Source organism: Simochromis diagramma, unplaced genomic scaffold (genome assembly GCF_900408965.1).
Source record: "Simochromis diagramma unplaced genomic scaffold, fSimDia1.1 OVJJ01000669.1, whole genome shotgun sequence".
NCBI classification, from domain to species: Eukaryota; Metazoa; Chordata; class Actinopteri; order Cichliformes; family Cichlidae; genus Simochromis; species Simochromis diagramma.
Window position 1 is genome coordinate 2,754,091 of NW_024387458.1, and position 21,090 is coordinate 2,775,180.

Consider the following 21,090-nt stretch of genomic DNA (forward strand, 5'->3'; position numbering starts at 1 on the left):
TTATCTCAACACGTTACATGTCCTATTTTAGTATTTTCCCTCAATTTTCAAAGCTTTAACATCAAAACATTGTGATTGGTCAGTTGCAGGAGCAACACAAACAGCCATATGTAATCTAAAACAGGTCAAAGATGTTAATTTCGGTTTATCTTACAAGGACGCTTAATGCAAGGACACGGTCTCCCATATTAACTGTATGGATGCAGAAATTATAGTTCATGCCGCATCGGTGACTCAGTCTTTTTAAGTGTTCTGGAGGTGAAGACCTATTTGTTGACCATCATGAGTACAAGAGGCAGTCAACACTCTTCCCCGCTGGTGGGTACATTATTAAAATAGCTGTATTTGTCATGTAGCCTGTCAGACTTGAGTCACTTTGGAATTGCTGTAAAAATGTAGCTGCTTTGACTTTGACTCTGAAAAGTGCTTGATTAAAAAAAAAAAAGCTGGGCTGTAGATCAGTAAAAGGATTCAAACCTCATGTTATTTACATTTTTAGACAGTATCTCAAGGGAGGGGCTGTGTTTTACGTAATATTTTAGTCCCTAGACTGAATTTGAAGGTGGAAAAAAGCAAGCACTTCGAGAAATTGTGATTTATTTATTTTTTTTGGCTATTTTGAATGCTTGCTTATACGTTTGTCATTACTGGTTTGAAAAATAGCCCAGTAATTAATCACTGAATATCTATCCACATGCACATTGGTTGGTTTTGCCCCTGGATTGTCCAGGATGTTGGTTCCCAACTACGTCAGTAATTTATCTATTTTTTTGATATACGTTGAATTCATGTCATCTGTAGTTGTTCACGTGAAAATATTCTCCAACTTGTTGAGCAACAAATTAAAAAATAGCACTAGGAAGATGCCAATCATCCAGGTCATGGTAATCTAATGCGCTTGGAAAGAAAAGCGACTGAACTAATTTAAGTTTCTTAAAGATGCTTCACCTCTCATACAATCCACCTACGATCCAGTTTTGAGATCCTTCCCAGGCGCCTTAACGCCCGCTCACATCTTGCCTCAGTTGATCTCAATAGGTCACATGATGGGGTGAGGCAAGGTCTCACAATGGTTTCACCTGAAATCTTGGCTGATAATGACTCACACCGTTTTTCACACCTTGACTTGTGTGATGGGGCACATGATCGATAGTGGGTCAACGGCCCATTAAAGGGACAAAGAAGCTTCTGGATGAGAGGTGAAAAGTCCTCAACAGACTTGAAGTCCACTCGCTTTTCTTTCCAGTCGTCTAAGAGAAGCTTTAAATGGTTTTTATCTAAACTTGTGACGCTAGTTTGACCCCATGGGACAACTATATTGGCAAACCAGTCAGTTAGCCAGCCAAGTAGACACAAAGCGAAGTGTTTAAGCCAGCAAGATCTTTGATGTCCCCACGTATTTAAGCCTTGGGAGGCCTTGCAGTCTTGCTCTCAGGTATTTGACCTGGTTTCAGCCTGTTGAAACAGCATTTGTGCTCTGAAGTGACCTGAAGTCGACACCCCGCTTTCTGCGAATCATTCAGGTTGAACTGAGTGCAAAGGAAGTGTAGCAGGAGCCAGTGACGACATGATTCCCAAAGGAGGTTCCAACAGCTGTAACCTAAAGGAGCTGCAATCTTTGGAAGTGTAGAGTATCTCACAAACTGCCAGAGCGGTCGGAGGGGGGACAAACAGCCGAGGGGCTCTGGCTGGAGTTATTTTCAAACCAGCCACCAGCCGCCCTCCCCTCTGTGCTGCTGTCTTTTACTGTCCTTGTGTCAGTATTTGTTGTTTGCTTCCTCCCTCCCTCTGTGATTGATCTCTCTTCCTCTGCCTCTGTGGAATTCCATTGAGGAACTCTTGGGATTGTTGGAATTCCAGCCGGAGTGCATGTGTGGGTTAGCAGCTGGCACCATGCGTTCCCCCCGTCATCCGGGCTCATTAGCCCTCAGGCCCTCACACATTGAGGCTTTCTGTATGCACTGTGCCACTGTTTCTGCAGCACTGTCTTTCCTGCAAACATTCTTCTCTGCATTATTTCCTTTTTTCTTGCTCTCAAACTGTCATGCATGACATGCAAGGCCGGTTGCATGCTCATGCTGGGTGGGGCAGAAACTGGAAGCATTGTCTCCCTCGGCTCTTCTCTTGTCACCGTCACTTCTTGAGACGGAAATAATTGCGTGTGTTATATCTAATTACTCACCTTCCTTGTTCTCGCCGGTTTCAGTGGGAACAAGGAGTGTCTCCGTGCAGGCGCTCATCTCCCGTGGCCTCCCTCTGGCATTTCACTGCATACTTGAGCTCATGTGCTGCAAATCACCGGGAATGATATGTACTGCTGTTTTTAATTAACCCACACTGCCACTACCACAGTGTTCAAGTTTGATATTGAGCTCAGCAAGAATAAAAGGAGTTGTGCATGTCAGTTATGTAACATAATCTGAAGAAAGAATAGTTTTAGCTTGCTCACTACACTTCCTTGTATGCTTTGAAATGCCTTTTTATGCAAGTACTTTACTGACGGGCAGTCTTGAGTTATAAGCACTTTAGTTTATCATGCTATGCTATGTTATAATTCCACTCCACTACCTATCAAACTGAAATATAGTAGTTTGCACAAGTCGGCACCAAAGTCAATGAATTACCAGGACTCTGCATCAAAGCAGGAAGAAAGTAGCTAAATGGAAAGACTGTGTTCACACTCTTTCTCTTTGAGGCATTCAGATCTGACAAGTTTGAGTTGTTTCCTCCTTTCAATCCAAATTCTGTATTACAGTTTCCATGCTGGCTTTTAAGCCTTTAACTTTCCCTTAACATGGATTTTTGGTTTAGCTTTACATTGTCTGTCTGGCTACAACCTAAGTGGTAGCTCTCGCTTTGCAGCAATTTGTTCTTTAACCTGGAATAAAATGGACTGTATGTATAAAGTTTTTGCTTGAGTGCTAAAGTTTTCTAGTGTGTGTAAAAGGTCTGCATGGTTAGAAAGCCCAAAGTCCACTGCAAAGCGAGCTGTTTTATAGGAAATGCTGTTTGCTTGGCTCGCCTTCGGATGTGAACCAAATAAGCTCTTTATTTTTTATTGCAATATCCAATGTTTTAGGAGGTAGCACAGTTAATGTGTGTAATGTTAGCATCATCGTTAACTGTCTGCATGAATGCCAAAGCTGTGTGGAGTATGTGTAAACTTTAAAATCTGATCTGAAGCCAGTGAACACTGACCTGTTGAGGGCTACTTTGTAGTGCAACCTAAACTTAGCTAGCATTGGCTAGCAGAGACTTTAGCTGTCATGATGCAGGTAATTTGGGAAATGCTAACAACGCTGCATGAAAATATTGTGTACCATGTAATGTAGCGTTTTCTTTGTGTTAGCATTTCTTTTTTGTGTTAGCAGTTGTAAACTGTTAGGTAGCCTGGACTCATAGAATCTGGGGTTACGTTACATAACCAAGATATCAAGGCGTGGCCCTTAAACGATGGGGTATAAAAAGTTGCAGTGTGAGGAAAAGCGTCTGAATCTCTTCTGGTAGATGTAAATTTAAACGAGAGACCTGCCAATGAGCAGGTCCCTCATTTAAATTCATTTCCCTCATTTGTCCTTTTACTTGAAGAGTGTAGCAAAAATTGTGAAATTGCTGATTGTCAATTTTTGGCACTATAACATCCTTACTTGAAGCATAATTTAAGGATGTGGTCTTGTATTTTGTTACAAAGCCGAGCTTGTGCATTTTCCTTCCAGCCACAGAGATTACATAATGCTCTGCCCCTCCAACCCTCCACCACCTTCTCTCGGCTTCTTTCCTACACCTCTGTTTGCTCCTCTCTTCTTGTCATTTCTCATCAGAGTTGCAGCAGATTTTGAGCTGTGCAGCCCTCAAAATGCATCTAAAGCAGCGCTTTAGATGCATTTTGCACCTACTGCCCTTATTGTTCATGTTGGCCCTGCTGCATGTTGCCACTGATTTTGCTGGAATATGCCATGCATGTTAATATTCCCGCAAAAGTGTGGAGAATAACGCTGTCTCCTGGCTTTGAGGAACATGTTGTGTCTTGTCTCATGATCTCCTTGCTGCTGTAAGGCAGAAGCATTTTTCACTTGTGGAGGAAAAAGGATGCTGTCGCTTCAGTGTGATCACACAGTGAGGCTTTTGTCCTGACACTGAGGTCAATCATCTGACAAACTTCCAGGTCTGCTTAATGCATACAACAGTGCTAATCTTTCCTTTCTCTTAATGTGGAACTTGTCGTTACTTCCGCTACAGAGGTTGTGTTTTTATTTGTTTGTTACCAGGTTACCTTTTAAATCCAATTCAAGTTCCATCAGGCTGAGAAGCACGGATGAGTTGTTGTTATTGCCGGTTCTTGTTCTCACCTATAGAGAATATTATGTTAAAAAGTGCTCTTGGCCTTTTATGCAAAAGTTAAATATGAACTCATTACTTCTGTTCTGCTGTGGTTTTTTGAATAGTGATAGAATCCACCCATTTCTCCTAAAGGGAAACACTAGTGTTGTGTATGATTGTATCTTTTCTTCCTGTCAGTTTTAAATTTGCATTCACAAATCTTTTGCAAGTAATAATAATTAAAAACAGCGTTAAACTATTGAAATGAAATGGTCCGTGTCCTGTCAGCTTTCATTGTTTGTGTTGCACTCAGTGTGAAGTTACTGTAACAGCAGGAAGTGGAGTTTTTGTAGTCATTCCAGTCAGCTAGCGAGAAGCATTTGTGGCAAATTAGCAGTCATGCTTTGGCGTCTCAAATCTCTCCATCATATAAATATCACTTTATCTCCTTAAATATCTTTTGGCCTTGTCCAGGCAGCACTCTCTTTGAATGCTGTTTTAGTATGCCAGCTGATGTTAAAATGGAGAAAAAACAGTGGCAGTTGTCAAGTGGATGGTTTGATTCATTCATGCTTTAATGCTGTACTTTTATTTTTTTTGTAGTTTCTTTATAATATACTGCTGTAAACATTGTATATTCCGGTAAAATGTAGACATGGAGGGATCTTTGGATCTTCATCAACGGACTGATGTGTTAAAGCAAGTCAAAGAGAAATTACATGTTTATTTTTATGGTGCTGTGAGCGCAGAGCAAAAGCTGGTAAATCTGAGCTTCTATAAAAGGACTGAATTTGTGAATATGCTTCATTAATTGATGTATTTGTTACATTATAACAGGAATAAATTTAGGATTTTCCTCTGTTGTATTTTTATCTGTTCCTCCTTTCTGAGCACAGTTTATTAAGATCTCCGTCATACAGGCCTCGAGACTGGTTGGTGACCTCCCAGAAACCGGTAGTTTTTTAGGAAAAAAAGTGTATTTCCTGACCGGCTGGTGATTGGTTCCTGGAGGTTTCTGGCTGTTGCCAGGTGAAATCACCACAAATCTCAGTGTGATTCGTTTGGTTGCCTACCATTTGTGTAGAAGATGGCAATGCGTCTGGAAACACTCGCCATTTACTCTCTGAGATGTAGTGAAACTTTTAAGTTGGAAGGGTAGAATGTTCCCCTTCAAAGGAAAGGCTGTGCTAATATTGTAACATATTTACAAAGGTGGAACTTTTACTTTTAAGGCAAACATTCTTCTTTTTCAGTTTGCATCAAACTTTTCAGGTGCAGTACAGGTGTTTGAGCATTTGCAGACAAGTCGCTGTCCATTTGTTAACAACCAAAGTTGTTAAAAGTTGTGACACTGTATGTCTCCTTGCAACCTTGCACACTAGCAATTGACTGGTAGACTGGTTGTTTCCAGATTGTTGGCACCAGGTCTCTAGGCATGTGGTTGACACTTGATATTGAACTTACTCTACAATAGCTTGTGTTGTATAACCATATCCATAATAACCATGTGGTCTCTGTTAGAAATACTATAACTACAGTCCCTCCCCCCCAGTGGGAGCATCTTTGGTGCTCTTGGTATCTTGCCTGTGCTATGTTTCTTATCAGGTGAATAAACGAAGGCATGTTTTACAATATATCCAGTAAATGCAGTCCTCACTATTTCAGGCAGTGTTTTGCTGCCAAGGAGGAAGGCTAAGATTAGCCAGGTAGCTGCTGTGATAAGCATCAATGGATGTTGCAGACAAGTTTAGCTAACATAAACCAGAATAAAAGTGTTTTATCTAATGAAGCCTGTTTGACTGAATGATGATTTAGGCTACTATTTGATTCCTAAAAGGATTGTTTGGTTTTTGGATCAAATACTCTCCTAAGCTGTGTTTCTTCTATCTGATCTTAAGGTAATGTGCACGCTATCCCATTAAGTAAAATACTTTTGTGAAGGGAAGAAATCCCCTAATTTATTCCAGGGCTTATCTGTCCACTTGCTTAATCGTTATGAACTACCCATTAGCTGTTTCTGCAGCTTAGCTAAGTTGCCGTTAGCTCACTATTTATATCTTACTTGCTAACATATCACAAACAAAATCATATATGGGGGAATGGTAGCTGACTAGCTTCCCAAAACTCTGATACTTATCTCAGTGTAATATCAAACAGTTCATAGACTGTAACAAAGCAGAGATTTGAAGCTAACATTTGGAGTGGCTGCTAAGGGAACGGTTAGCCAGCTAGCTGTAGTTTTGGCTATACAATTAATATACAGGTACAGTTGTTGTTATTTTGCTGATACTCAGGTGTACAGTATCTACACTGGTCTGTCTGCTGTTGGAGATATACATTAGATACAGAGGAATATAATAGCAGAGGATACTAGCTTTATACTACACTGCAGTTCACTTCACAGCACCATTGATAAGAATTGTTTATGGGGATTGTGCAACATTCCTGTAATTATCTATGCAAGTATTTGGGGGGAAAGGGGGATTTGTTTAGTTGCTAATGTGATAAACCACTTTAATAAAACATAATTGTCTCCTGGTGTGCTAAAAGCTACTGAAACACACTGGCTGTGTTTTTTTTCAGGAGTGGAACTCATTTGAAGCTTTTAACCAAGAATTCTTTGACTAATACCTAAAATTCCTGCCAGGAATGAAGTATTTCCTGAAGCTGCCTTGGCTGCCAGAGACCCACCAGACTTGTTAAGGCACATTGAAAACATACTTAAGTATGTCTCTACAAGGCTGTTGCTTAAGTGTGTTGTGCAGACTCCGTGCAGGTGTCATCTCTATGAGTGTTTTCTGGTCTTCAGTGTGAGTTGTTAGCACAGTGCTGGTTTCCAGTTGCTATTGTTGTCTGTGTAAATGCACGTAGGATGGGGCTCAAAGTGACATTTTGGTGTAACAAAGCATCTTTGGAAAGTGGAGACCAGGAGGCCGGCAGCAAGAGGCCACCGGCGGAGGGCCGCATAGCACAGCGGCATCACACCCTGTTAGGAAAAAATGTGGGCACACAGGAGTGTGTTTGATCTGACTTAAGCTTTTTTATTTATTATTTTTTTAAATTACAGATCCGCTCACAGTCACTTGTGTGTGTGTTTTATCTCAGGATAGCAATGTGAGAAATCCGAGTAATTGCTCTGGCAGTGCTCGTCAGCTTTTTGAAGAGCCACACCTTGAGTTTTCCTTTAAATAACATGTCACGACATCAAAGGGCAGCAGACTCTGTGGTTTCCTTAAATGTTACCTTTGAGCGCGCATCAGCTGCTCCAAGCATCGCATGCTTTTCCATCCATTCACCGGGAAGTACGCAAGCAGATCCAACATGACTGCCTGGCAGCAAATGCTGTGGTTTGATTACCCTTTGACAAGCAGCCTTCATGCTTTTGTGTCCTCATAAATTTATTAATGACAGTTTTTTGCATAACTCTGCCGAGTTATACACATAGAAAAACTACAGCTTCACCCACTTTCTTAATTGTTCTGTCTGTTGTTGTCTCTGAGGGTCTAAAGGAACATGTTCAAATTTAGGATCTGAAGTTTGTATTTTAACATTGGGGTTGAATTTTGCCCCCAAATGTGGGCGATGAGCAGCAGCAGTGTATTCTGAGCAATGGTTAAATTAAGCACATACATTACATAAGGTCCCACAATATCAGTCACCATATGTAAAATTTGGCAGCACCTTATGATAAGAATCATCAATAAAAGGTGTTTTTTTTAGGTTTATCTGTAAACATCATTGTCAGGTTTGAAACTTGTTTAAAAGGGCATATTATGGGCCATGTGATATGGCAGTGATAAATCACAAGACGGTGAACTCAGACCGCTCTTCTTTTCCTGTTTCAGCCACTGTTTACTTTCATTTTCACTTGCTTATCTACTTTTGCTTTCACTAACAGCTGAGTTTGGTTTTGGGGCCAAAACTCACGGGTCAACTTTGAGAAGAGGTTGTGGTTTGAGTTAAATGTGTCCATTCACAACATGAAGAACGGTTAACCCATGTGTCAGAATATCACGCTGAGCAGATTTTCCTATGCATCTAATCGTGCTGCAGCGGGGCCTGCAGATCGGCAGCTGTGTTTGACTCTGTGGGAATGAGAGCGGGTCATCTTGTGGCCATTTTTCTGTGATAGTTTGACGGTTTAAGAAACCTTAACCAGTCCGTGCACGTCTCATTCACACATGACTTTCAACATGCCAGAAGTGTGAATGGCGACTGTGTCTTTGGGAGCTGCACAGTGTTGCTTTCTGACCGCAGCCACTTACAATAAAATGTGCTAACTTTGTCATTAGACTATTAATAAGAATTTCAGCGCTCGCTGTTATGCATATAGCACGTGGCTTTCTTCGGCGTTTCGGATACACATGTGGGTGTAAACCTCTATGAGTAAAAAAAAAAAACCCAAAAATCATTACGAGTACAGGAAGGAAGGAATTACGCAAGATCTACAGACATGTCTGTGCTCTCCACATGTTCATCATAAAGAAACAGGACAAGGACAATTCCTTATTTCATCCTCCAGGATGCTGTCTGCACATGATATAGCCTGTTGGATATATGGCTGTGTAATTATTGAGTGCACTTTTTGTGTGTGCATGTGTGTAATGTGCATTATAGACTACCTGTTGCCACATTGAAGTAGTTATTATTACTAAGGCCACATAGAAATGTGTCCATACACACTGAAATGAGCAAAAGTGTCTTTAGATTAATAAAAAAACAAACTGAAATGACACGTTGAGCTCAAACAGCTGTTGTTTTGTCAGTTTGATGAAACTCACAACCCAGATGAAGAACAACAGTACAGACACACGTGTTTATTGCAAGGACAGAATAAAACCTGGGCGTAGCTTCGGGGTCAGAAAAAGGAAGCCTGCGTGGAAGTGCATCAAAGCTGCGTTCTATCTGATTGCTGTGGTTGCAAAAAGGCTTCTGGTTCTACAGAAGTCTGTGAGCCGTTTCCTGCCCAGTTTCCGGTTCCAGTTACTCATTTTGGTTCATTAAAAAAAAAAAAAAAAAAGTCCATTCTGAAAATATTTCAAAATGGAGGGTTTGTGTTGTGAAACCACACATTCATTGGCTAACAAGTGGTCAATTACAAGTCTTGTTTTTTTGTTTTTTTTAAGGTGAAGGTGATGAAGAGGCTCATCTCAAGGCTCTAAAACGAGACGATGTTCTCTCAGTAACTACAGCCATCTATTATGGAGCTGTAGTTTACCTATTTAGTGCTTTTCTACTCTAAGTGCTTCTTAGTGCTCCTTTCACACGTTCATACAGTGCATTCATTCATTTCAGGCACTCACTCTGTTACCAGTTATAAATTATAATGAAATAAAAAAAAAAAAACTGAGCAAAAGTAAGTGAAACTTTTTAATGACTGTTAACAAACGATTTAACGGCAGATTTGAGACTTTTCTGCGTGCGACTGCTCGCCTGTCGGATCAGTCCAGCGTTCACGTATCAGGAATTTGTCACAGTTCATTAGCTTACCAGCGGTGTGAGTGGTGTTTAGTGAATGCACATAAATGTGTGTTTGCAGCAGGATCCACACGACAGCTGGAAACAACGAGCTAAACTTCAGCTCCCGTTAATGTTTATTCACCGCAGGTTATTTTCATTACATATTTGGTCTTTATTGTGGTCAAATTTAACTGACAATTTACTCTGTAATTGATGTGAAATTGTAGAGCAAAGTTTCTGACTCCAGACATTTCTGTTATTTTTCAGACATGCAAATTTGGATATTAGTGGGTCACTTCCTGGCCCGTTGAACATGCATAGACACCAGGGTTTCCTGTCATTTGTTTTGAGCTGCTAATCTGAAAGCAGGTGTCTCATACCAAAGGTCAGACCTGCATGTGGGTGTAAACTGCATGGTTTTGCTTTTTGTAGAGCAGGCTGATGGGGGTGAGCAGAGGCATAATATCTATCCATTTCTTCCCCCTAAGACCCGTCTGGAAATGAATCTGATGATGAGCAAACTCCTTCTGGGCTAAGCTGCTAAGAGCCAGTCTGAGGAGGTTGGAGCCAGTTGCTACCTGCAGACGAGGAGAGCATCGACACACTCGAGGCGTCTGGCCGTTAAACTGTCAGTGTAGCATCTCCACATGGAGCAAGCACACCTGGGCTCCCAGATCTCCTTTTCTCCTTCGGCTTCTTGTGTCTCAGTGTCAGTTAGGATCTGGATTCACCCACTGCATCCAAGCGTGAGTACTGCTGTATCAGCAGAAAATGGAAAAATGCAGACGTAAAGCACCGCATTGTAGATTGATCCAGCCCAGGTCAGGGAGTGCTAACTGCGGGATCTTTCGGTCCCTTTTGCAGCAGTGGGCGTTTTTGGCTTTTCAGTGGCCGGTTGCTGTTGAAGAAGTATGAGGTCATCTGTGTTTGAACAGTTGATCATCCTGGAGTGCAGATATATGCAGGTATTTCTTATGAATTTCCCGCTTTTAATGTTGTTGACAGCTGCACGTCGGCTGAATGGACAGAAAAATGCACATAATCAGGCTTACAGAGCGAGCGCTCTGGTGTTGCCGAAGGGGGTAAACAAAGGCCGAGGAGGATGATGAACTGATCTCTTATCCTGAACTATGTTAAGAAGTTAAGTATGCTTTCATCTTGGGGTACGCTCCACTGCCAGTGAACCCATCCTCCGGAGCCTCATGAGTCTGCTCTGTGCTGCTCTGAGCTTCACTCAGACTCCACTGTTACACAAGTTTGCACAAATACAGGGAGTTGCAGCAGATATGTGATTTACTGTAATTCAACCAAAACTGTCATCTTGAGGTTTTTGCTTCTAGAAGTGTCGAAAGAATTCTTCTCTTGGTTTGATGTCACAGATCTTTGATATTTGTTTGTATTGAAGTTTTAAGACAATCTCACAGTTTTGCAGTCATTGCAGGTAAAATGTAGTCATTTGTATGACTCTCAGACTTTATTATGAACAACTAAAATACATATACAATGTTGCCAGATTGTGTAGTTTCAACCCACATCTTGGCAACCCACAAACCAGTTCAAGGAGCTAACCTCTGCACCGGCAGACAGATCAGGTAGACGATGAAGAAATCGTTGCTTCCACACTTCAGCTCTGTGTCACATGTGCAACAAAGTTGGAAAGATTTTCACCACTTTGAGTTTCATTAATCACAAATCCCTAAGTGAAACGTGATGCAAACAAACAGTCCATTAAGTGAATTAAAACCAAATTTCTCATGAAGTTGGTCATCCTCCAGGTGGGACCACTAAGGATAAATTCATTGAAATCACTTCATCTCAGAATCTTCAGGAATGCTGAGAAGGCTGAGAGGTGGCAGGCGGGTGGATTGTTGCTGAGCCAGCAGTAATGAGCTTGTACTGGACTGCTGTGGCGATGAGAGCCTGTAACCTGTGAGCTCCGGGTAGTCACCAAAAGAATAGGGTTGCAGGCACGAGCAGGACGAGCTCCGGGGTGACGGAGTAAGGGCACTCAGACATGCTGAGGGAGCTCGGAGTAGAGCCGCTGCTCCTTCATGTCTAAAAGAGCCAATTGAGGTGGTTTGGGGCACGCCCAGCTGGGACGAGACGCCAGCAGGAACTGCAAAGTGCTGCTGGGGACAAGGACGTCTAGAATGCCCTGCTGAGCCTGCTGCCACAGCAGCCTAACTTTGGATAATTGGAAGATAATGGATGGGTTTTGCTTGTCAACAATTAGTTTGGGGGGAAAAAAAAGCTTTTGCTGTTCTTTCACTGGGAGACAGAAATAGACTCCCCGGTGTCTGTCTCCCTCTGCCTCCTTTCTCCTCGTTCGTGCAGAGCTGCACATGCACAGCTGCCCTGTTGTATCTGAGCAGCTCGCAGCTCCACAATTAACTTGTACCATTAATGCTGGCGGTCAGTGTGGCTTGAATCATCAAGCTGTATCAAATACTCCCCAGTTGTAGTCAGTGGTTCTGACGACGTCTCCTGGTGTATTTTATTTCAAACTGTAACTCTCACAGCTTCTCGTGTTGTTTTGTGTTTGTTTTCAGGTAAGAGGAAGCGGGTGCTCAAGCTCCCCAAGGAGGCGTTTGAGCAGGCTACCAGTACCAGCTCAGTGTAAGTGTCATTTCTGCAGAATGTTACTGAAACATGCACGCATGCTTCTATCTGTGTGATTATTTATCCCGGTTTGCACGTCTGACCCTTTCTTAAATCAAGTCAGAAGGCTGAATATGTGAAATGAAAATCTGTGCAGCAGCAGGAAATAGGAGGAGGAAGTTACGCTCCCACTAATACCATCTTTCTCTGTAAGCACGCTTTTACAGTCAGCCACACCCTCAAGCAGCGTGTGAACATGAAAGAGTAAATTTCTTTGGTCTTAATTACCCTGATAACTGCACGTTCTCGCCACAATAAAAGCCTCTGTTTGGAGCTCTTTCTCCACATTTTTGATAACATGAAGCTCAGTCTGCAGCTGCCTTTTGATAAGAACAGGTTTTCTGCAACAAACAAAAAGAGTTAGTGTTCAGTGTATTTTTAAAGTGAGTCCTCTTCATTAAGAAACCTGCAGCTGCAGAGGCGTTTCTGGTTCAGAGCCAACTTGTAGATGAAATGTCAGAAACACTGTGGCTGCATTATTGTGTTTAACTGTGCTTCTCATTGTTTTTAAATTACAAAAGTATCTGTTTAATAGTGTAGTATTTTTCTGCTTATTTTAATTTCTTATTTTGTGTATTGCATCTTATTTACTATATCTAATTAATCTAATATTTTTATATAGTTTTGTTATTAGTTGTTTACTATGTTTTTTTCACTGTAGTATAAACAGGTTAAGCGAATAGTATAAAGCAGGGATGTCGAACTCCTGCAGGTTTTAGAAAACACCCTGTGTCAACACACCTGGATCAAAGATTAGTTCATTACCAGGCCTCTGGAGAACTTCACGACATGTTGAGGAGATTTAGCAATTTAAATGAGCTGTGTTGGATCAAGGACACATCTAAACCCTGCAGGACACCGGCCCTCGAGGCCTGGACTTCGACACCTGTGGCATAAAGGATGGACGCAGTTTCCAGTCCTGAAAAGTGGAGCTCTCTTCCACAGCATGTCTTTATCCTGTCTTCCTTCTCTCACCCTAACCAATCACGGCAGATGGCCCCGCCCCTCCCTGAGCCTGGTTCTGCTGGAGGTTTCTTCCTGTTAAAAGGGAGTTTTTCTTTCCCACTGTCACCAGACTGCTTGCTCATAGGGGGTCATATGATTGTTGGGTTTTTCCCTGCATGTATTATTGTAGGTTCTATCTTATAATATAAAGCACCTTGAGGCGGCTGTTGTTGTGATTTGGTGCTGTGTAAATAAAACTGAATTGAAGCCAGGTCTTGTTACATCCTGTCTCAAAACACTCAGTTTTAGGTTTAATACCAAACAGATGTTGCTGCTTCCGTCTCTTATATACAGTCTGTGTTCTCTCCACTGGCTCTGATGGGGAAAAAGCTCAGTTATTTATTCCAAGATTCTGACTTTTTCAAATTTTAATCGCTGCTCCCAAAGCAAAGGACATTTACCTTACAATACGAAGCACTCTGAGGCGACTGCTGTTGGAAGTAAATAACATAAAATTGAAGTGAATTGAAAGCCAGAAGCATCTTTTCATAGTTGGTGTTGTTTGCAGAAGAATAAATTCTGCTGTTTTGTGCCTGAAATGTGCGACGTGTCCTCTAAAGAACAGTTTAACCTGCTCATATGTAACCAAATGTTTTTGTGTTTCAGACCCCCCAGAGATTTGGATTCGAAAGCTTGTGTAACAATCGGAGAGAAGGTAATTTTATTCCTTTGGCTCATTTACTGTCTTCTTTTCCACCTTTCCTAATCCCATTCAGGGTTTGATGCTTGTTTTTCCTCCTCTCGTCGCGGTCTCTTACATAACTTCTTACTTTTTTCCTCCTCCCAGTGTAATTTTGGTCGATCCACATAGGTTGGCTTAATCGCGGCTCTGTTGGCTGTAAAGAATGTCCTGATGAACATTACAGCCCAATTGAACACTTCTGATTGTGGTTAGACTGGAATGCTTTTTATTGCCCATCAGGCAGTAAAAATATTTATTTTAAACTCCTCAAATAAGTGGAATTTTCCATTGGCAGGGCTGGCTGCTCGTTCTCTGTTCGAGTTGGCCACAAGTCAAAGAGATTTCTTTTTTTCTTGTGTTTGAACAATTGGAAACAAAAAAAATTAGGAAGTATCCCGCTGCATCGTGGAGGAGACTTTTGCATGGCTTAAAAGAGACATGAGCGATTCCTCGCCCTGTGGGTTTGGTGTCCACTGGAACTTGTCCTCCATTTGTGCAGAATTTCGAGGTGAAGGCAGATGACCTGGAGCAGATCTCCGAGCTCGGCAGAGGAGCGTACGGCGTGGTGGACAAGATGAGACACGTGCCGAGTGGCCTGATCATGGCTGTTAAGGTAAAAGGAAAGACGATTTCCAGACTTCAGGGATGTTTATTTAACCACGAGCCCATTAAAGCAAAGTGACAAACACACAAAACACACTCGCTCCTCACCTGATGCTCTGCTTTTGGAAATGGAAGCTGCTCGTTTTATAAATGGAGATCCAGTTATTCCATGCAAAAACTGCAGAGCGCACAGGGAAGGAGGTCAGGATGGGACTCATCATCATCTCATCATGATGTTAATGATGATGATCGATCCGTAGGCCTGCAAAACACCTGTACATCAAACCAAAATACAAACATACTGATATATATACACACATACATGCGCAAACACAGTCGACACAATCTACATGACATAAAATAACAACTCAGTACTGGAGTAGGAAGATGTATGCACTCATTAATCCACTGTTGAGTTACCATGTGCGTCACACTTGGCCCACAAAAACAGAGACAACAGCAAAGTCTGTGTGTAAATATAAATATAAAGGTCAGTATAAATATGTAGACTTGAAAATTACAAAACTGTTCCATAGTTTTTGTTCCACCAATAGAAATACAAAAGGTTTAATCTGTGTTTCCCCCAATCTGTGTCAAAAATCTGAATCTGTGCGTTCAGCAGTTTTAGAGTTTATGAAGGATTTTTGATTCCTGCTTGATTAGTGATCCTGATTGCTGTTCTTTGAAATGAGCATAAAAGTGCAGTTGTGTGTGTGTTGATCGCACACATCACTCCACGTATGGCAGTGAACAGTAACATATGTGGAGTGGTTTGTAAAGCAAACCTAAGGATCTTGTGGACATTTGTTGGGTTTCTCCTGCTGGGCTGACAGATCAGGTGTTCTTGGCCGTCCAGCTGCCAGGTTACTCTGACTCTGAATTCTGATTTTGTGTTGGTGTCAAACCTTTTTTCTCCTTTTTCGTCACCACCTTGGGTATTACAGCTGGAGCTTTGCTTTTATTTATTTACCGACCATTGTTACTCCAGAGGAAACACTTTGCAAATATCCTTCCTGGGCATTTATTGCTTCATTCATTCTGTTGCATATTTCTCTTGCATTAGTTTTTATTGCAAAGCTAAAACACACGAGTTTATTTATTATTTAATTTCAGTTTATAATGATAGTGATTGGATGGTGTAAATATTGTATTTCTCTGCTCCTCATTATGTGGTATGGGGAAGTTCTGTGGAACTGAAAAGCTGAGGTGGGGATGTAATCACATTCAGACTCCGTTTAGTTTTACTTGATTTTAAACTTTGACTTGAGCTGCTCTGCTCTTTCCCCCCATCTGCAGTTTTTGGCCTTTCTCTAATCTCTAACCCAGATTAAAAAACGTCATGTCTGCCGCTTACCTCACGACCAGCAGTAGGATAATGCTACCTGTGAAGAGGCTGCACATTTCTTGCCTGTCTCCCTGCTGACATCACAAAGTGCGACTGCTTTCGCTCTGACGGTTTGTTTCTTGTCATCCTTCCTCAGCGCATTCGGGCCACGGTGAACACTCAGGAGCAGAAGAGGCTGCTCATGGATCTGGACATCTCCATGAGGACAGTGGACTGCTTTTACACCGTCACCTTCTACGGAGCACTATTCAGAGAGGTAGAGTCACAGAAAGGCTGCTGCTCGTTATTCATTTTCTTTGTGCGTTCGTGGCAGTGTGTCTTTTTGGGGAGAGGAGTGAAGGAAAGTATCTTAATATATTCCATAGTGCAAAAACAGTGAACTCTCCGTTGTTCAACCAGTCAGGACAGAGTCATTCAAATCTCTCACAGAGCGGTCTTGAAGAAGTAATGGATATAAAGACTAAAACAGTTTAAGAGTGGGGTCGGGGGGCACCTCTGCAGACTGTCTGATGCAGAAACTTCCTGCAGCAGTGAGTGGATGTTCAGGATTTCCTCACTGGGTCTGAATCACTGGAAAATCTGTCACTTCCTGTCTGTTTGGAATCCGGCCGGCGCCTTTTTGTTCTGCCTTTTTTTTCCCTTTTTCTTTGTCCTGATCTGTTTCCAAATCTGCCTGTCTGTTGCCAGGGCGACGTGTGGATCTGCATGGAGCTGATGGACACCTCCCTCGACAAGTTCTACAAGCAGGTGATTGAGAAGGGCCTGACCATCCCCGAGGACATCCTGGGAAAGATCGCTGTCTCAGTAGGTTCACTTAAAGCGGCATAATGTGAATGATTAAAATTTAATGCGAACACTCAACTTAGCTTAATGACACATACGGGTTATGTAACGCTCATTTGCTTATTGATGGCCTTTCTCATTACAGATAGTAAAAGCTCTGGAGCATCTCCACAGCAATCTGCAAGTCATACACAGAGGTAAGAGCCTTAGATTGGAGACCCATTAAACTCTCACTGCCAATTTCCTCTCAGCTGCACGCGGCTGCTTCTGTTTTCCGCTTCCATTATCCCTTCAGACTCTTGCCAGATCTTACTGGAGAGCCACAGCAGTGCGTCTGTGTTAAAGCAGTTAAACGAGCATCCGTCTCTGGTTCTGGGTCAGAAAACGGTGGATTGCAGCCTCACGTGTGCGGTCGTCAGGCCGGCTGGTGCAGCCTCAGCAGCGATGGGGCGCTGAACTGGACCGAGTGCTTCAGACCGCTCACCTGGCGGGGCTGCATATGACAGCACATGTATCGAGCGCAGTTAGATTGAACGTTAGCTGTCGGATTATTTAAGACAATAACACGATTCTGCTAAATTTATGAAAATGTTCTTTTTGTCCTTGGAGTGAGTACATCCCATTTTGGGTTATTTAGACTGAAATACTCAATTTTGCTCTACATGGGCCTGATATCCACTGACGAGGACATTATACTGCTACTGTTCTATCAAAATTTTAAACGAATATCCTCATATGTGGCTCTTATTTTTCATAAAGACAAAAATAAGGTAAAAAAAAAAAAAAATCTGGTAATTCTTTGTTTTTACATTCATTGGGCCCCAATATGCCCAAATAGCAAAGAGAAATTAAAAATGCATGCTGTGGAAGAGTTCGGGTCTTAGGAGGTTAAAGGCCGGTCTGTGAAAATATTGTGGGACATAAACCGGTCCATGGTGCATAAAAGGTTGGGGAACTCTGGGTTGAAGCATCATCGCTGCCTGATCTGCACTGGAACACAAACGCATCTCAAAATACGCACAAATTATTATTATGTTCAAATCACTGTCATTACAGAGACGATGCTGATATGATGTTGTGTTGAAATGTAAAAGAAGGCCTAAATTAGTTGAGGTTTGTCGATAATTTGAACAAATCTTTAAAATAAAAATGCTCAGATTTTTCATAAATAGAGTTTTTATTTACTTTGTGCTACTAATTCTTACTCTGCCTTGCAGTTCATAGAGTACAAAGTTAGCTTCCTAGATATTAGTGACCAAAACAGTCTTTAGTTGTTAAGAATAAAAACACAGTTTAATGTCACGTAATGTAATAATGATGTTTTCACGTGTTGGGAGAATCGTTGCACCACTTATCATTAAATGTTAGTACGTTTTTGTCAAAATAAATTATGAAATTCTTAAATAGCTTCACAAATATGTGATAAATGAAGCGTGGTTTATACAATGGCTATCTGTAAAATACATTGATACATGATGTTGGTGTTCGCTGCAGTGGATAACAAACAAAGTTTTTTATTTTTTAAATTTTGCTTTTATTTTCAGTTTTTTTTAACTCTATTATTTTTCTCTAATTATTTTTTGTATTTTTATCAAAGTATTTTGTGATTATTTTTTCACAACGTACCAAATACATATTTTGCTACGTTTTGCAAGCACCTGACTTTAAGCCTGGTAGTTTTCACTTCAGATTTGCCGTTAATTTAACATTTTGTTAAATGTATAAAATAGATTTAGTTAAAACACACATTTGAGGATGAGCAGCAGAAGCTTTGCCGAACTAATATGTTGCAGCCACAGAACTAAATCTTACAAACCTCATGCTGGTATTTTAAGAGTTGATCCTTCCTGTGTCAAACCTCTGTTACCACCGTGTTACTGTTGTTGGGTCAAAGTTGTCAAAGTCACCGCTAAAGCAGCTATACGTCACAAAAATGAAGACACCCGTCGGTCTGTAACAGCGACCGCAGTCTGCAGCTAGGTCAGCCAGCTGCTCTCTCAGAGGGAAACAGAACTAACAGAGCGACTGTTCGCTAAAAGTCCTGTTTGTTTGGCCGTCTTTCCAGATGTGAAACCCTCCAACGTCCTGATCAACACTCAGGGCCAAGTGAAGATGTGCGACTTTGGCATCAGCGGCTACCTGGTGGACTCTGTGGCTAAAACCATGGACGCTGGCTGCAAACCCTACATGGCGGTAAGCAGCGCGACGCTTTAAGGAATGAAGTGAAAATAAAATAAAATTCTTTCTGTAATTAAAAGTTTAAAAAGTTCAGTGTGAGCTTTCTAAAGAGCCACCAAACACAGCTCAAAATCTTCTCACTTTGTTGATTGTTTGATTGATATTATTTTGTTATAACGTCCAACCTGAAGTTGAGTGTGTGAGCTGACAGCTCCATGCAACGATACGACGTCTGCTTGTCGTCATCTGAACGCCATTTCTGGAAACTTTCACGATGTTCTGTGGCGAGATCAGACAGTGCAAACATCAACTCTGCTTAATTTATCTTTACTAGTTATGAACGCTGGGCCTCCCAATACAACCACGCAGTATTTATCAGTCCAAACTTTCCAAACCGGAAGGTAACTCAGCAGGTGAGGAGCAAGACCAGGAGGATGCACAGTGTCCAGTTGTTGTCCAGACGAATCATGACTTTGAATCAGGAGGAGAGCCCGATGCACTCACTGCAGGGGCACAAACTCGAGGAGACACATGAGGGCTTCAATGACGCGATCTAAAGACAGCAGCTGTGTCCAGAGATGCAGGAGAAGATGACCATGAGCAGGAGGTTCTTCAAGTTTAAAACAACAAAGGCTTTGGATTCTTGTAGGACAAGTACTGAAACTTTTACACCTGTTAATGAATCAGAAGTAGTTTACAAATGGAAACTATATGAAAAACTTTCAATTTATAGGTATTACAGACATTTTTTTAGGCTTTTAGCGTCATTTTGTTTGTGTACCTGTTGTTACGTCCCTAACACCCCCCTCCCTCCTCCTGCTCCCTGTTATGCATGCCGGTGATGTGATCGTCCGTTCGTCTGGATTCTAAAATGGACTTTGACAGTCAAAGGTCACTTTGACCTTACAAAACACAACTCAGGAATTCATACGCTTTAGCCAAACGTCTCAGAGTTTTAACATTTACAAAAAGTTCACAGGTCATTTTACTGCGACTGCGTTCTGCAAAAGCACACAACTCGGGAACAGCAGGCGAGACTTTGACCTTATTTCACAATTGTTTGAATACTGATTTGGTGGCCACCTGTTAAATGCCTTCAAGGGCCTCGCTCGCTACATGCGTTTTATCATCTGGAAAGGCAATAAATATAAACCGCAGCAGGTTGGCTGATGCATCTAACTACGAGGCAGTAATTCTACACTTTACTAAAACTGAAAGCTTGGAAGCGTTTGATTGTTATAGGAGTGTGTGTGTCCTTGTAGACAAGAGAAAACTACAGTGTGATTGAGAGAAACGTGGCTCTGTTTTCCTGGATTGAAGAAGCGACTCTTTGGATTTCCAGGAAAACTTTCTTATAAAAATGAAATAATGCTGCGTCTTTCGGAACGATCAGGATAACTCAAAATTCCAAGAAAGCCTCCCAGTTTACGCAAGGATCCAGTCTCATGGAAGCACATAATGCCCAGCCTGTTCAGTTCAACCAGTGTTCTTGACCACCGGAGGAAACATTCGTCTCACGCACCTCATTCAAACATCATTTGGTACGCTTCAAAGATTTAAGGTTATGCTTCTAAAATACATTTTGGCCAATACTTGGAATCACAAAGAATTAAAGGTCAGGCTGAAGAGCAGCAGCACCTGGATTTAGTCCATGCAGGTCAGAGAAACTAGACGAAGATTGTTAATAATAATAAAAACGTTACATACATCGCCAACTTTAAGCTGTTTTCCAGATAAAAATCTGCTGGTGCTCGTAAAAGTCTAATCGAATTCAGTCACTGGGTACATGCAGCCCCTGGACCATGACGGAGCCTCCACTGTGCTTCACAGACACTCCTGTTGTGCTTTATGTCTGTCAAACTTTCAAAGATTATTATAAAGAAATGTGAACAAATGTTTTTCTGTCTGCTAGCAACAAAGTGTCTACATACACCACTTAAAATTGGTTCTTTGCTAAGTTGTCAGTAACATGTAGACACCACACTGGTTCAGCCTTTGAATTAGGTGCCCTTTTTCATGCTTCATTTCACTTTTATTTATATAGCACCAGTTCACA

The 21,090-nt window shown here is 41.6% G+C and overlaps 1 protein-coding gene across 3 annotated transcripts in view; it reads left to right on the plus strand.

Annotated features, from left to right (window-relative positions):
• The window catches only part of map2k6 (mitogen-activated protein kinase kinase 6), a 38,439-nt gene that overhangs the window by 7,158 nt on the left and 10,191 nt on the right, over positions 1–21,090 (plus strand). For all 3 annotated transcript variants that reach the window (XM_040014240.1, XM_040014241.1, XM_040014239.1), the window contains 7 exons: positions 12,330–12,396; positions 14,050–14,098; positions 14,625–14,738; positions 16,210–16,329; positions 16,761–16,877; positions 17,002–17,053; positions 18,922–19,049. In XM_040014240.1, coding sequence (XP_039870174.1) covers positions 12,330–12,396; positions 14,050–14,098; positions 14,625–14,738; positions 16,210–16,329; positions 16,761–16,877; positions 17,002–17,053; positions 18,922–19,049 — 647 coding nt within the window. The remainder of the gene's footprint in view (positions 1–12,329; positions 12,397–14,049; positions 14,099–14,624; positions 14,739–16,209; positions 16,330–16,760; positions 16,878–17,001; positions 17,054–18,921; positions 19,050–21,090) is intronic.